The sequence below is a fragment of the Camellia sinensis genome, chromosome 6 (genome assembly GCF_055761805.1).
Source record: "Camellia sinensis isolate YWXY chromosome 6, ASM5576180v1, whole genome shotgun sequence".
In the NCBI taxonomy this organism is placed as follows: domain Eukaryota; kingdom Viridiplantae; phylum Streptophyta; class Magnoliopsida; order Ericales; family Theaceae; genus Camellia; species Camellia sinensis.
The window spans coordinates 182,580,261-182,597,534 of NC_138966.1; the positions used below are offsets into that span (position 1 = coordinate 182,580,261).

Below are 17,274 nucleotides of genomic sequence, written 5' to 3' on the forward strand. Positions count from 1 at the left end.
AAAAAATAATCACAAATAACTAGTAAATTCTACCCAAAAAAAAATTAAATTAAATTAAAATTATAAATATTTTCGTGAATCTGTAATAACTATATTAAACTAGTACTAAATAATAATTTTTCCTGAAAAGAAAGGCATATACACCCTAAAGACTCAAGAAGATGGCATATACAATATACACACTCCTGAGGTCTCAATAGAATAAAAACAAATCCAAAAATTGATCTTGGTCGGGAAATACCCTCCCCAAATCCAATATATAATATGGCTAAGAAGGAATTGTTGATAAGAAGGAATTGCAAATATATTGCGTAGTGCGTTCGATGTATGCATAGGATAATGTGGCACAAGGCAAAGCAAAGTGAAAAGTTTGCTTCTTAACCGTATAATATATATATATATATAGCTCACAATTTCTCTCCTGTCTAAATCAGACCGGAGAATATTGTTGAGCCTCTATGGGCTCACCATAAAATCTGATAATCCAAATAATTTAATGTGTAGAGTTTGTCGAGTATTTCATCCTTACAAAAAATCACGTTGATCGGATATCGATAACCACTTAATCAACTCACATTTGTGTTAACGATAAGTATAATTCTTAAAATAAATTATTTATTCAAATCTGATATAGTCAAGTGACTATCAATATCTGATTAACATAATTTTTTACAGGAATGAAGTACTCGACAAACCTTACATATTACCGCTTCTCTCCTATCCAAATTGGGCGGGAGGGTGTTGTTGGGGCTCCGTAGAACCATCACGGAGCCCACATTGATAATTCGAACCATTTAATATATAGGACTCGTTGAATATTTCATCTATAAAAAAACATGTTGGAGGTTGGGTATCCCAACTGGAGAGGAGCCTCCCCCTATATGTGTGTGTGTGTGTGTGTGTGTGTGTGTGTGTGTGTGTGTTGCATACCATAAGAAAACATGCCATGTGCAGTAAGGTTGGCATATCTTTACCTGAAATTTTGACCATTGTATATCCTCGGGCGTAATGTTTTTATCGTTGAAAGCCCATTCATATTCTCTATTGCACCATTCTTTTGTTGAACCTCTCAGATGCGCCGAAGCTAAAGTAACAGCATCATACAGGTACAACAGATGGAGAGGTGTGTTTCCTTCAATGTCTTTCTGTTTTTTAAGATGGCCTGACCATGGGATGTCTTTGATAAATTCAATCGCACCTTTCTCCCTCATATCCATGGCAACGTGAAGAACATTTTGTCCTTTGCCATTGACCATCTCCCAACAATCTGGACATTGTAACAAAATCTCTTTCATTACGCTTTTAAAACCTTCAGCAGCAGCTATATGAAGAGCTGTCTTTTTGTCATCCTTGTCTGGAGTAGTAATGTATGCAGCTGATTTATCCATTTTTAGTAGCTGTCTAACTCCCTCTACATTACAACAGCGGGCAGCATAATGAAGTGGTGTCCATCCGTACTCATCTGCTTCCTTGATTAGATCCTGCTTCCACTCCAACAATCTTCTCATGATTTGATCTGAAACAGAACCAATAAAAGGTAATAAGGATAAAATAATACATATATTAGCAACAAAAACATGCTTCAATCCTTCTTGAATTTTGGCAACAATGTCAATCCCTATTAGTTCTATACACTTCTGTCCCCCTTGTGTCAGAAATCTCCTACAACATTTGGTGAATTTGAATTCTTGTTTTATGCTGACAATTAGGCATATCATTGTTCCAATTCCTGTTTGTTTTCAGCATGGAACTTCATTTTTATTTTTTTATTTTTTTCCAAACCGATTTTTTGATTCTATTATTATGAAATATCAATAATTACTGCAACTAAAGAGAAAGGGTTTGAGGAGAAGAATATTACTTTTCTCAGAAGACTGGCTCTTAATTATTGCTGCTGCGTGCAATGCCGTTCTACCACCAGGGCCACCATAAGCTGGCGATGTGCAAGTTCCCAAGATCGCAGACACCACATCATCACATCATATCTCAGTAGCCAGGTATAGTGGAGTTTCATGAGCATTATTGGCTGGATGTTGAAACTCTGGATCTTCTCCTGTTAACAATTTGACCAAATCCAAGTGTTCATTCCGCACTGCCATGTGCAAGGCTGTGTCTTTGTCCTCATTTGTCGCCCTCAAGGTCTCCTTGGCTGCTCCGCCCCCACTTTCAAGTTCTCGGTCCAGTTCCTTCGCACAATTTATGAGTGCTTTGGCTACATCCAAGCGTTCTTCCCTCACCGCAAAGTGAAGAGGAGTCTCGCATTTGTTATTCACCCGACGTAAGAACACGGGACACTCTTTTAATATCTCTTCCACACATTGTAATCGGCCAAACTGGGCTGCGACATGAAGAACAGTGTTGTTATTGGGGGTGACTTGGTTATCAATCTGGTCAACGTGTTGCCTGAGGACATCAACTTTGCCTTCCATGACAGCCTCGTACAAGTTAACATCCATGGTGACTGCAATGGGAAGGAGAGTGCGAATTAGTGAGACTGCTATGAATTTTGTGGCCATTTGCCTTTTGCAGAACCCAATAACATATATATGTAGTAGTAGTATGTATGTATGATCCACCAGTTTTTTTTTTTTTTTTTTGGCCCCAGTCCCAACCCTGTCATTACCCTTTGGCTCTGTAAATTCTATGACTATAAATTTAGATAAAAAATGGTGTGGTCTTTTGCGTTCTTTTCATTTCGAATCAAAGCATATATTCTTATTGTGAGTGACAATTTTCAGAATATTATTGCTACATTAATAAAAAAGCTTATGCTTATAAATAATTTTTCTTATTTAATCAGTGGGTCGTTGACCAGGGGAAAGCCCAAAGCAAAAATGCATAAATGTATCATGCACACATGATGAAGTACTATTATGAAATGGGTAATTCAAATTGCTGCCACCCCATATAAAAAAATAAAATAAAAAAAAGGATAATACTTGACATCATGAAAAAAATATATCATAAAGATGATCCTAAAACATTCCCCACTGTTAGATTACATATATCATAAAACATCACACACTAATTAAGAGATAAATTTTTTTTATAAAATATTTCATGATATTTTTTCATGATCCCAAATATTATTGAAAAAAGAAATGAAAATAATGGCTGCTAGAATTTATAGGTCCGTGCAATGGTAGAATTAAAAGCTTATTGAGGAAGAAACAGTTGAATGACAGAAAAGAACCGAGAAAGTGTTTTGATTGAAGTTAGCGTATCATATAAAAATATTAGGAATTTCAAATATTTTATCAAATATCTTATATAGGAGTGAAACTCATACCATATGAGTCATACGTAGATCTCACACCTATATAAAATATTTGATAGAATATTTGATAAAACGTTTGGAATCTCTAATATTACTCCATATCATAAGCTTAACCCGTTCATCATTACAGCCAACAACACCCAGCTGGCTCCCATGAATGGATATTAATTCAATAGTGCTATGCAAATAGAGTACCAAACACAGAATCACATACAGACACTGTTTATTTAGACGATCGGCCGGATGATTGAGCAGTTGACCGGCCAAAGCTTGTTGATCGCGACTATCATCTTATCATCCGGTCGACCACTTGGTTATCCGACCGGTCGTCCAGATGAACAGTTTCTGCATTTGGTTCTTTGTTTGCATAGCATTACTGATATTATCTAGATGGAGGATTTGGACTAGAGGGAGCTGTTTGGGCCTGTGAGACCTATCATGGGCTACATTTCAATGATTCGAACCGTCCATTTTATTGAACACCTTGTGTATTTCATCTAAAAAAAATTATGTCGATCTGAGAATTATAACTTTTTCAATTTTTCACTAAAAAAAAAAAGACAACAATTGTGTTTTTAAAAATAAATTATATATTTTTTTAGTGACAAACGCAATAATTTGAACAAGTTACAGTTATCGGATTGACCTATTTTTTTTGTTAGTGAAATAGACGAAGTGTCCAACAAAATAAATAGTTCAGATCATCAAATGAGACTCGTGGTAAGCCCCACAGGCCCAAACATCTCACTCCAATCCAAAATCTAGACTGAAAGGGATCCTAATCCTAATTAGATTAAGGGTTAGGTCACTTGTTAAGAATGGATTAAATTATTTATTTATATTAATTAACCTCAATATCATAAAGAACTGAAAATATTATATGGATTTTGTTGACAAGTACTTGTTAAGATGCATTAAATCCTCTTAAACAACTCCACTACCATAGAAGATTGAAAATATTATAAATGTTATATTGTTAGAGATCAAACTACCATTTTCTTTATTTTTTTCTATTTTAATATTTTTATATACTTTTCCTGATGGAATATTTTTTTTAATCATTTTTTATTATGCAGGTGAATACCCTTTATTTTTAAATGACATTTTGCAATTTTTTTTAAATTTTTAAATGCTCTTTATTTTTTTATATTTTTTTCTAAAAATTATAAAAATATAAATAATTTCATAATATTAATCAACAAAGGAATTTTATTTTTAAAATTACATTTCATGGATTTTTTTTTAATTTATAAATGCTCTTTTACTTTCAATTATAATTAAACTACATGGTGTAAGGAAAAATATAAAAAAAAAAATCATAATATTTATCTAAAAATATTTAAATAGAAAACATGAATGAATTTTTTGGCTATATATAATTGGATAAACTTTAACATAAAAATAAACTAAAACTATAAAAAAAAAAAAAAATTATAGAACAAAATGTACTTCATAAATATAATTTTTGTGATTTATTCTATTTGTTTCATCTTTACCTTTCAAATTATGACATCTATTTCTTATTGAAAACTTAAAATATATAATTAACGACATAACTGTAATACATATATATATATATATATATATAAGAATCCAGCGGTTGAATTTATTATTCATTAAATATATATATGTTAATTAAGATTATATCTGAATGCAAATATTCTAATAAAATGATTAAAATTTAATTTATTCTAAATTATTTTTTTTATATGTGCATGGTTATATGTTAGTATATTAATATTTCAAAACTTATGTCTATAAACATTAAAATATTAGGACAATTAAAATTTCTACTATGTTTTTTGTATCAATAGTTAAGGTCAATGTAAAATGTTTAAATAATGCTATATATACCAATTAATATACACATTAATGTACTAACAGATGATGTGACATCATTTGTATGGTTTTTGGTATTTGTAACTAATATAATAAATGTAGCCAATAATTATATCATAATACTAGTTGGTGCATTAGTGTGTATACTAATTTCTGCATGTAGTACCACCGAAAATGTTTAGATTACCAAACTTCTGCTCCTAACAAATCTTCTATTTGAAATTAAAAAATTAAAAAAAAATTAAAAAATGGTTCAAAGTTACATGAGAATTTGAACTTAAATATAAAAGTATACCAAAAAATATATATATATATATATTTTAAGGATTTGCTTTATTAAAATTAAATTTGCAGAGTGGGTCAAAGCTGCATGAGAATATGATAAATATAAAAATATATAACTTGGCACACAAAAAGAAGAATTTGCTTTGTTAAAATTATATAGTTACAGACGATCAGTTCTCTTTCAAATTGTTGGAGTGAGTGTAACGCAGATACTTCCCAAAGCTTGAAATGCATGGAATCAACTCCAACATTCCCCGAAATGATTAGATAGACGACAAGCATAATTTAGAAAATGGATCAACAGTGGTGTTTTTTTTTTTTTTCTTTTTTTTAAGATGAATAAGCTAAAATCAACTGGCTTTGAGATGACAAGTACCTATAAGCTAAAATTTAACAAAGAAAATATGTACACTAAGTGACATTGATGTTATATTTAACCCCCAAGTTAGATATATTATATATAATTATATTTTGCTAGAGTTGATAGAAATAAGCTCACCATTGTTAATGATATAATCATATCTGCCCAGCGTTGTTTGGTGAGGTTTCAATCGAAGGAGTTTGTTTGGGTCACGGAGGAGATCCAAAGGAGGAGGCTGCAGCAACTGAAGTAGAGGAGAGTGAAGCAAGTAGAGGCTGTCGTTGTTCAGCGGTGAAGCAGAGTAGTTTCGGTCTCGGGTGGTTCTCGATGGTGAAGCAAGAGTAGTTTCGGTCACGGGTGGTGCATGGTGCTCGGCGGCATTGGAGCCTGAGGGTCCGGCAGTTTGGAGGTTGAGTGTCTGTCATTGGTGCAGGGTGGGTGGGTCAGGTGTGGGGCTCAAGTGTGTAACAGTGCTTGAGTCAGAGTGTGGTTTCGGGTGTGTATCTGTGTTTTAGGTGGGGGCTCATGAGTGTGGTTTTTTAATTTATTTTGTTTGTTGTTTTTTCAATTTTAAAATCGTGAAACTAAGGGGTTGGTTGTAAGAACGCGAGTAGCAGTAGTAGGAGAGTGAATTTTTACTCTTCGAATCTCTCTCAGTGCGTATTATTTCCTTGAACCTGTAAATTTCATATTTTTAATGAAATTTTTCTTTGCCGATCAAAAAAAAAAATATCGGGAAAGTGTGATGGTCTTTTGGGTTGAAGGGAGAGAATGCGGTGCCTGTAAAGGATAACAACTGATTCTTTTTTCCAAGAAACTGGCGATATGGCCTCTCTTCATACCAAACTGAGCAGAAAGATCATTGTTGCTCAACTCAAGAAGCTTTGCAAGAGATTTCCCAGACTCCTCAACACTACAAGAATTTACACAATTGTCGACCACTTTTGCCGACCAAAAAAATTTTGGTCGCAAAAAAAATGACATTTGGCGACCAAATATTAATTAGTTGCGAATGATCATTATTTTTGGCGACCAAATATTATTAGTCGCAGAAAGTGGTATGCTTTTGCCGACCAACTACAAATTTGGTCGCGGAAGGTCACATTTTGGCAACCAAAAAATAAGTTGGTCGCGAAAGATTAAAAATAAGTTGGTTGTGGAATTGGCGACCAAAAGTTTGGTCGCCAAAAACTTATTTTTAGCGACAACAAATATTTTAGTCGCCGTATATTGAGTTTTGGCTACTAAAACAATGTAGTCGCCGAATGGAAAATAAAAAACTATTTTTTATCTTTTGGCGACCAAAATTTTGGTCGCCAAAAAACTTATTTTTAGCGACTAAAAATATTTTAGTCGCCGTCTATTAAGTTTTGGCTACTAAAACTATTTAGTCGTTGAATGAAAAATAAAAAATTATTTTTTATCTTTGGCGACCAAAATTTTGGTCGCCAAAAACTTATTTTTAGCGACTAAACTTATTTAGTCGCCATATATTGAGTTTGCCGACTAAAATATTTTGGTCGCAAATAATTACATTTGCCGACCAAAAACTAATTTTGTCACCAAACACTACAAGAAAAATCACCTTTGGCGACTAAATTTTTAGTCGCCAAAGGTCCATTTTTAGTCGCTAAAAATCAAGTTTTGGGTTTCCCCGACTAAAACTTTTAGTCGCTGCCTTTGTCGCCAATAAATGGTCGCGGGAGGTATTGGCGACTAAACCTGTTTTAGTCGGCAAAAAGGAGCCCTTTTAGCGACCAATAATTTAGTCGCCAATAGTGTTTTACACTTTTGAAAATCATACATTTACCGACTAATAATTTAGTCGCCAATACTCAATCAAACGCCGACTAAACCGTTTAGTCGCCAAAATAAAGACTTTTGGCGACTAACTTTTTAGTCGTCGAAGGTGTTTCCGTCAAAAAAAAAAATCCCATTTTCTTGCTGTTTCTGAGTTTCGAACCGCAACCATCCAACATTCCAAACCTTTAACAACACACTCCCTCCACTATGCCACTACACATCACGTGAATATATATGAAATATATATTATTTATATAGTATATTGTCCGATATTAATACAAAACAATATTTATAAATATAATTATTTTTATTCAAATATAATTTATGTAAAAAATAAATGATTTATTAAAAAAAAATTTGGGCCACTTTTGGCGACTAAAATCAATTTTTAGTCGCCAATGCTATAATTATTGGCTACTAATTATTTTTTGTCGCTAAAAAATTAAGTTCCATTTAAAAATAAAGCAGTTTTGGCGACTAAATCTGTTTTTAGTCGCCAAAAATGTCACTTTTTGACTACTAAACCTGTTTTAGTCGGCAATTGTCAGTTTTTAGCTACTAATTTTTTTTTTGTAGCCAAAAACCTGCACATTCAGCGACTAACCTGTTTTTTAGTCGCTAAAACCAGCACCTTTGGCTACTAAATTGTTTTAGTTGGCAAAAACCATCACTTTTGGCGACGAAAATTGTGTTAGTCGCTGAAACCCATATAATAGGCGACCAAACTGATTTTTAGTCGCCAATACATATACATTTGGCTACTAAATGGTTTTAGTCGCCAAAAGTCTTCATTTTTGGCGACTAAAATGGATTTAGTCGCCATTTGTGCAACTTTCAGCGACGAAATTCATTTTTTTAGTCGCCATTGGTGCTTTTTGTTGTAGTGAAAGGTGCAGATTCCCCCGCCTGTTCTCTGTTTAAACCATTCAAATTTTTCTCTCTCTCATAAAAATTTGGGGCAAAATGAAATGCTGAGGCGCCAAAATGAAATACTCTTGTGCCCAATGATAAAATGAAATTACTCTTTGCAAAAGTCACTCTACTCCACCACACGCATCCATTTCAAACCCTAAATCAAACCATTTCAAACCCTAAATCATATGTCACCAATTTCACTCTCTTTTCTTCTTCTCTTCTTTTTCTTGGTTGAGTTCTTTAATCGGATCGGAGTATCTGAATACGAGTAATAGTAAACATGGTTTCGGATTCAAAGCTGGTGAATCGGCTCTGGGATGTGCTCCAGACCTCCGACCAAAACACCACCACCGCCCGATCTGTCCGGTGCACCCTGGAGTTAGAGTTCGGCGTCGACTTGTCTTGACCGCAAAGCCTTCATCTGAGACCAAGTCGATTCTTTCCTCGAGACCCGTGTTTAGAGAACCCACAACAACGCTGTCACTGTCGAAGAAAAAGAAGATGAAGAAGCGATTCACGACGAATGTTCAGAGACTCAGATACCTTATCATGTGCTCAATGTGGCAAACCTGCCCATCTTCAGTATGATATTATATTTATGTATTATCTTCGATTTTATTCTCAACCATACATTATACATTACATACACCCACAAGCACAGTTCAATGTATACTTGGATTGGGATGTTTTTGGTTTTACAATGTTGAGCAATCAATAAACAATTAGGGCATTTAGGAGGATTGATGGATTTTTTATTACTCAGAAAATAACTTATGGAGACCCTTTTTCTTACCTCCCCTGATATTTGAGAAAAATATAGTTAGCATAATTACACTCAACCTCCCTTTTGGTACAGTTGAGCATGCTATTTTTGTACATTTGTTTAATTTGGATTACCTATCATTCATTAGTTATTTTCATTTTGGTAATGGTTTTGTAACTCTCTTCCAGGTAAATCAACCCTTTAGCCTTACTAGACTTCTGTCACTCCAAGTTTTCAAAATTTGTAAAGTCTTACGTCTCATGAACAATTAAAGTGGAAGCTGAAAGTTTTATTCAATAAGTGATTATTAAATTTATAAAATTGATGCATTCTCCTTGGGGCAACAGAAACACCATTAGTTTCATGTTTTCAACCTCTGTGCTAATTTTTTTTTTTTTTTTTTTGTGACTGGTAATGTTGTCACAAAAGGGTAGTGATGAGGTTGCAAACACTCTTATACTGCCAGTTTTTTTCTAGTATTTGAGGTCCTTTTTCCTGTTTGGTATGCAAGTGATTTATGCTTTTTATTTTCCCCAGTTGCCAAGATCACATTGCCCTGAATTCAAATTTGATGAATAAAGAGCTAAAAGTGAGCTACATAGCCCTGAATTACAACAGCCCAACAGTCAGACCAAACACAATGCCTTGAATTAAAGCTCACTTTTAGCTCTTTATTCATCAAATTTGAATTTGATGGATGAAAGAATTGGTGAAGGTCTGGTGACTGATTAATTAGAGGGCAGATGGAAGAAATGCAAACATTCAGGTATGGATGTCATGGTATTGACTCTTCAATGTTTTCTATTCTGTTGTGTGGTTTTTGCAAATATATTATCTTTGGGATCTGTCTCTTAATCATGCAGCAGAGACCATGGGAACACAACATCACTTGGAGGATAGTGGGATATGAGGCTTTGACTACACTATATTCTCATACTTCCGACAGCTTGAAGTTTCCAGCGTGTTAGAGTGCTTATCATGTTGGAGGCTTGCAGCAATCAAATTTATGCACATAAACACAGTTAATCATGTAGTTCAAAAACAAAAATGTACGCTAATTTGTAGTGTAGTAAGAAATGACTAGTAATCAAACAGAAGTATTTTTTCTTGGCCAAATTACTATGTTGGGTGGAGAACTATGAACAGATGAGACCAAAGTAACATAAACCTACAACGCTTGAGCTCTTGAAGCCCTTGTTCCAGATTGGTCAACACCATCTTGCACTCTTCTTGGCCTGCAATTAATGGTGGTATGGATTAATAACTTAATTCCTGTCATGTACAGTTAAATAATGTACTTTTGGATGCGGACTTTATTGCTTTTCTTCTGCATGTATCAATATACATTTTTTTTGGTGCATATGCTCTACCAAAATTTTCATGAACTTGAATGTTGCAATGTAAGCTTGTTGTAGGGTTAAATAATGGTTTTTAATAAATTTAAAAATCTGAAGAGTTTAAATCAGTGGGAAACAACTTGTCAAGTTGCAGGATGATATACATTTTTAATACTAAATGCCTGTTTTAGCCACCAATTAGGCAGGCAACTCATAGTTGATGTAGCAGATGAATATGCATTTGTTGGTTCCTTTGCTGATTAAATTGAGCAGTAGAAATATATATGAAAAGACTCCATTTTTTATCAAACAGTTTACTTGGGTTTGTCTTGAGATTGGGTGGGTCTCTTAGTGCTTTCGTCTTCCAAATCTGGAAACCAGTTATTGTTGTTTGTTCTATAACTCTTTTTATTTTCTAATTGTTTTTTTTATCAATTCGCCCCCCCCTCCCATCTTTTCCTGGGGATAAGTTGGTTAGCCTGTGCACCTATGATTATTGTTAAAACCTTTTTCATTCTTGTCTGGTTGATTCTGCCATCATCCTTCTTCCAGCCTGCATCAGCCCTGCTGACATCAATGTTGAGGAAACTCTGAACACTCTCAAATATGCTAATCGTGCTCGAAACATTCAGAATAAGCCTGTTGTAAGTAACCTTGATGATTATATGTTATTATTATTTTCTTTTTGTTAAATATTTCCACTTCACTATTTGGAGATGGATAGATTCTATTGGCATCAAGTTCTGTATCTTTTGATTTCTGAGGGAGCACATTATCTTGTTGTACAGGTTAACAGAGATTTGATGTCGAATGAGATGCAAAATATGCGGCAGCAGCTAGAGTACTTGCAGGCTGAACTTAATAAGGAGCTTTCTCGAGAACTACATGAATACCACAACAGACGTGCTGTTGTAGAGCCGAGAGAAACAGATGCTGAAGTACGCTAATATAATTCCTTCTTTATCTTCGAAGAAGAAAAATAAAAGAATTATATATATATTGCAATTTTAACTTTCCTCTTTATTGCCACTAAATTGTGGTCAACAGACCATATTTATTGAGGTTTTGGTCATTACAATAGTTTGATTGATAGTTATTTTTTTTGGTTGGCGCTTGATTGATAGTTATGTGACATTTTCTATCTCAGGATGGCTCCTGTTTTGTTAAAAGGGATGGGCTAAAGAAGGGCTTACAGAGCATGGATGCATCTGGTTATCCCATGGGTGAAGCCATGACAGGTAAGCTACTTAGTTGTGAGATTATTTCAGATGAATGAGGCTAAAAGCAGAGGGGAATAAGCTTCAAGATGTCATACCCTTAGTTAATGCATGACAGACTTTGATTTTTCTGTCATTTAGTTGGCATGTTATCAGTTTTTATATTACACAGTATGTGTAAGAGAGGTGTGTTTAGTCTCTAAAACATGCGACTCATATTGCACTTTTCTAGTTCAGTTCTTTATGTTTCAAATGAATTTGCCAAAAATTGCAGGTGAAAATTACATGGAAATTGATGAAGCTGTAGCAAAAAAGTGGGAGCATGCACTCTTGCGAACAACGATGGGCAAAGAGTTTAATGAGTTAAACAAGCGTTTGGAGCAGAAAGAGGTTTCACTGATGGGCTTTGTTTTATACAGTTTTCTGCCATACATTTGTTATCATATAGGCTCAATCCTTAACGGAGAACATATGTTAAACATCTAATATGCCTTTTTTTTCTAATCTCCCGCATAAAAACTGGTTGTTGGGTCACACATCTTGAATATTCAATTTTTTCTCTATGAAAGTTGATACACCCAAAGCTAATGTTTTAGTCTGTTATTTATGACATAGGCTTAAAGGAGAATACAACTAATGTACCTCTTTTTTGAGCAAAACTGATGTTTTCGACCCTTACAATTTTACCCAAACTACAAGGGTGGATATGCCCAGAGCTAATGTTCTAATTTGTAATGTAAATAATTCTGCTAGTTTTTTTTTTTTTTTTTGGCTTAGGAGGCCTATTCCCCATTTTTGTCACTATTCCTTCCAAGAGATATAGCCGAGATGAAACTACAGGGTTGGGATTCTGATTTCTACAAAGTGTCTTGCTTTGCATCCTTAAAAATATATTCTTACTTTTTTAAAAGCTGTTGTTGCCTTATTTTCAAAGAATATATTGATAATAGTGGCCATTTAGTGTCATTCTTATGTCTACACACATTGATACATGTTCACATGATGCTTGTATGGGGCTGTCCACACACATTGATATCCATTAGGAGCTCAGCACTTGTCAGGGGGAAAGTATGAAGAGTGCTTCTAGTGGTTTGTTTCACACGATACATGCATGGGGCTGTCCACTCACATTCATATCCATTAGGATCTCAGCACTGTGTCAGGGAGAAAATATGAAAGAGTGCTTCTAATGGTTTGTTGAAAGACAGAACTGATTATGATTATTATACATAATTAACGTCTACGAACATGATAAATGTTTTTGTAAATTCAGGATCATCTTTCTAACACGCGTTTCACATGGGATTCAATATTAAAGAGATTGATGTTAGAGGCTACATGATATCTTCATCACTGCCATTGCCTGTTTATGCATTCAAGATTCAATTTTTATATCTTTAGCGGTATTTTTTATTTCTCTCTTGGGATAGAGCTCATCCACTTCTTTATATATATATGTGTATAAATTTTTTTTATTTTATCCTTTTAATGTGTCATTTTATTAAAATAATGTAGGGAGACATGTTTTGTGGGTTACATGAATCCAAGGAACACTAATCAATGATCTTCAACAATGAAAATCTAACGACCAACAAAAAAGAGAAACTCCACAACACCAACTTAAATGTAGCAACATAATTACTAGAATTAGTACCACTGGAATCTAAAGTATTTTTTTGCCTGCTACTTTGATCTGCCACTGTAATTTTTACTGAACAATTTTTGTGAAATTTATTTGATTCCTTGGGAATTTTTTATATTTGACAATTGGTGAATGTTTGGAAATAGATTTTATTTTGTATTCCATTCTTGCAATTTACATTGTTTTTCTTAAAATTGTTTCTGTGACTTATGTGCAGTCAGAAATGAAACATTTTGGAGGGTCTAACACTGAAGCACTTAGTCAGCACTTTGAGAAGAGAATCTTGAAACTCGAGGAAGAGAAGAAAACAGTCCAGGTTATATGGAAAAATTTTAAAATTTTCCATTGTTAGTTGTCTATTTCATCACTACAGAGGGTGATGATGGTCTGTGATAACTACAGCAAGAGAGGGACCATTTGCTAGCTAAAATTGAAAACCTTGCTGCTGCTTCTAATGGACAAAGGCAGAAAATGCACAAAGCTTATGCACAGAAATTAAAATCACTTGAGACACAGGTATTTTTTGCTCTCTCCAATGTCATTATGTTGTCTCAAACCTTTGTCATTATTTAAATGCTAAAAATTCCGACCCCCAACCCAACTTCAGATTTTAGATCTTAAGAAGAAACAAGATTGTCAACTTCAGCTTTTAAAGCAAAAACAAAGAAGTGATGAAGCAGCAAAGCGGCTTCAAGATGAGATAAAGACCATCAAGGTCCAGAAGGTTTGTTCTCATTCCAATGGTTGTATCAAGCAGACAGGACATAACCATGAAGCTGTTATTTATTATATGACTTTAGGATCCGTCATACTAATTTTCCCTTTCATTTGTAGGTTCAATTGCAGCATAAGATAAAACACGAGGCAGAGCAATTTCGACAATGGAAGGCCTCTCATGAGAAGGAATTGCTTCAGGTACTTGACGTTTCCCACTTATCCATGTAACCTGGGATTCTTCATTTTTAAAAAGCAAACATGTTTCACTTATAAAAGTTTTAACTTATGCATGCTTCGGATTTAATTAATCAAAAAGGAAAAAAAAAAAAAGAAAAAGAAAGAGGCAAACAAGTTGAACATGTTATTCATGGTATGCACGTATATCATTGAATGTATTGTTGATGACGTTTTTTCTCAAGCAGTAAGGAAGGAAGGCAGAAGAAATCAATATGAGCAACATAAACTTCAAGCTTTAAATCAGCACCAGAAAATGGTAAAGATTTCTTTCGTACAAGTGCTTCAGTAAAATTATCTAGGGCCTTTCTATTTTTATTTTTATTTTTATTATCTGTGTCTGTACACATCACTAACTTCATTGAACAGTAAGCCTCGGTAGCTGATATGCTTTGAGACTCACTTTTTATTTCCTTAATTATTCTACATTTGGATAATGCATATGAATTATCAACAAGTTTCTAGAGCCTTTGTCAGGTTTGAAGGGCGTTACGATTTACGGGAAATAATTTCTCATTATGTTTAGTCCAATGTTGATGATTGAAATGCTTAACCAAATCCTCTCCATCTGCTTAAGCTTTTAGATTAGTTGTCTAACAGCATTGCATTTGGATCATCTCACCTCCTACCCTCAAACATAGATACAAGTACAAGAGAGTACTAGATTTCTGCTTGCATAACAGGTGAGGGAAACATTTCTTGTACATTGCTGTCAATTGAATTGATTCTTTTTTTCCAACATCATTGTGAGGCGGGTAATTAATTCAGATGTACATGGGTAATTAATTGATGCTGTCAGTGAGCTACATTGCCCTGAATTACAACAGCCCAACAGTCAGACCAAACACAATGCCTTGACCTGTAGCAGCCCTTCATCCAATCCAATCCAATCCCCAAGATTGTTAAAACCAACACAGCAGCATAACATATCAAAACAGATCAGATATCGGAGCATCCCTTTAAGCACCAAAACAGAACAGGCAGGTCAGATTTGCCTTGAGCTACAAAACCCTGAAATACCACAGCCCGACAGTCATACTAGTGTCATGTTTTGGGCCTATAATCTATTACCAGTTACTTGGAGAAGGTGAGCCACCAGATTAGGTGTAAGATGTTATTAAGATGTTATCATTACGCCCTGGACAATTAGGCACCAACCATAATTATGACAACTGATTGGAAGAGAATAGCTCTAAATTTATAACTACTTCCATGAATGATAGTTGCCTTTATGGCTACTAAAGAATGTTAGAGCATGGACACAGATATGACACGATACGAGCACTCAGACAACTTTTAAAAAGATTTATAACATGAAAATGATAATGACTTCATTTTTAATAAATAATAGGACATGCTTGGTCATGTGTTCGATATGTGTGGGTGTGTGTCTAACAAGTGTCTGTGTCCAACGTTGAACATGGAAACAACACCTTTTTAGAAGTGTTTCTGCTTTTTAGATGGTGGCTTTTATGTTTTATTTTTTTGGTTATAAATCTTTAGTGGCTGCGCTTTGTTGAATTTATGTTGCATGAATTACTAGATATGCTGGATATTCTTCTTGTTTCCGCAAAGAAGCAGGTTCTCATGGTCGCGATACTCTTGGGATTTTCCGAGTTCACCAGTTTGAGAAAGTGGAGCAGTTCTGCCTTACTAGTTTTAAGTTCAAATTTTATGACAGATTCTTCACACTCTTATAATAATAATAGATATATTAAGTTCAAACACTCTGTAAATTTGTCTTAGCACCACCGGTACATAATTTTTCACTGCATCCAAAAGCTAAAAGCCAAGCAACCCTACATGGGACTTCCAAACCAAATGATCCTCTACTCATCCCTCCTCCTTAGTCAGCAACAATGGTGTATGATACTTCAAATTTGGTCGAAATTGCCACTAGTTTTGATTTTTGATGAAACTGGTTTTCACTGGACCAGTCCAATCAGTACACACACACACATATATATATAGTCGAGACGTGTGAAATTGAGATTAATTTCTATTCATTAAGCCAACCCTTATATATAACCTTAGGTATGTTGCTGCTATTGCCCATAAGCACTTCACATTTCACACAAGAGAGCAAGAGAGAGAGAGAGAGAGAGAGAGAGAGAGAGCAATATATCAATGGAGGTGTATAAGAGAGCAAATGTACAGGAAATGTTGTCGCTGCTCTTGTCTTTGCTCCTTTTGCTCTCCTCTTTGAAAGGTATTCCCCTCACACCCCCCCCTCTCTCTCTCTCTCTCTCTCTCTGTGTTCTTTGCTCTATGAGAGAAGGTTTTAAACTAATCAGACTATGTTATTGATTATAACAAATGTACAGGAAAGTAAGGTCAAGGATGACCACTTCTGTCTTCTTGAAGATAATGTTACTGGGCTTGTTGGAGTAATTAATTTATCTTTTCACCTCAAAAAGCAAATCAAAAAAAAAATAATTTAATTATGCTTTAAAGGTGAATCTAATGCATGTATGTAATGTTTTTACTCTTATTTTTGTGTAATTGTAATCAGGCCTGTGATAGACCATAACTTGTTCTATACTGGAATGAAGTACACAACTGCTACTTTTGCCACTACCATGTGTAACATTGTTCCTGCCATGTTTTTGCTAATGGCTTGGATACTCAGGTAAATTACCTATGGATTTTTTTATCATGTGAAATTTTGTTATGCATTAAATAAGGTAAAATAATAATAATAATAATAATAATAATAATAATAATAATAATAATAATAATAATAATAGTCCACTATATATTTCACATATTTTTATGTATTTTTCATATATTTGTTTTATATATGTTAATATAATTTTTGCACATATATGAACATTAATCACTGTCCAATGGAGATGGTTAGCATTTCCTATTAAGTATTCTATTA

The 17,274-nt window shown here is 34.2% G+C and overlaps 2 protein-coding genes across 2 annotated transcripts; one reads left to right on the forward strand and one right to left on the reverse strand.

Annotated features, from left to right (window-relative positions):
* Positions 1-824: 824 nt before the first annotated feature.
* On the reverse strand, positions 825-2,516 carry LOC114282691 (uncharacterized). The gene is made up of 2 exons (XM_082876767.1): positions 1,982-2,516; positions 825-1,516 (listed from the first exon to the last, which is right to left on the reverse strand). The coding sequence occupies exons 1-2, from the start codon at positions 2,514-2,516 to the stop codon at positions 825-827; spliced, it is 1,227 nt and encodes a 408-aa protein (XP_082732893.1).
* A 6,436-nt stretch (positions 2,517-8,952) lies between these two features.
* Positions 8,953-14,581, forward strand: LOC114273721 (kinesin-like protein KIN-4A). Its single transcript, XM_082876768.1, has 12 exons — positions 8,953-9,062; positions 9,781-10,009; positions 10,107-10,493; positions 11,133-11,224; positions 11,377-11,518; positions 11,728-11,818; positions 12,072-12,187; positions 13,657-13,755; positions 13,842-13,955; positions 14,047-14,163; positions 14,274-14,354; positions 14,576-14,581. Exons 4-12 carry the CDS (start codon positions 11,187-11,189, stop codon positions 14,579-14,581), a joined length of 804 nt encoding a protein of 267 aa, XP_082732894.1. The 5' UTR covers positions 8,953-9,062; positions 9,781-10,009; positions 10,107-10,493; positions 11,133-11,186.
* Positions 14,582-17,274: the final 2,693 nt, after the last annotated feature.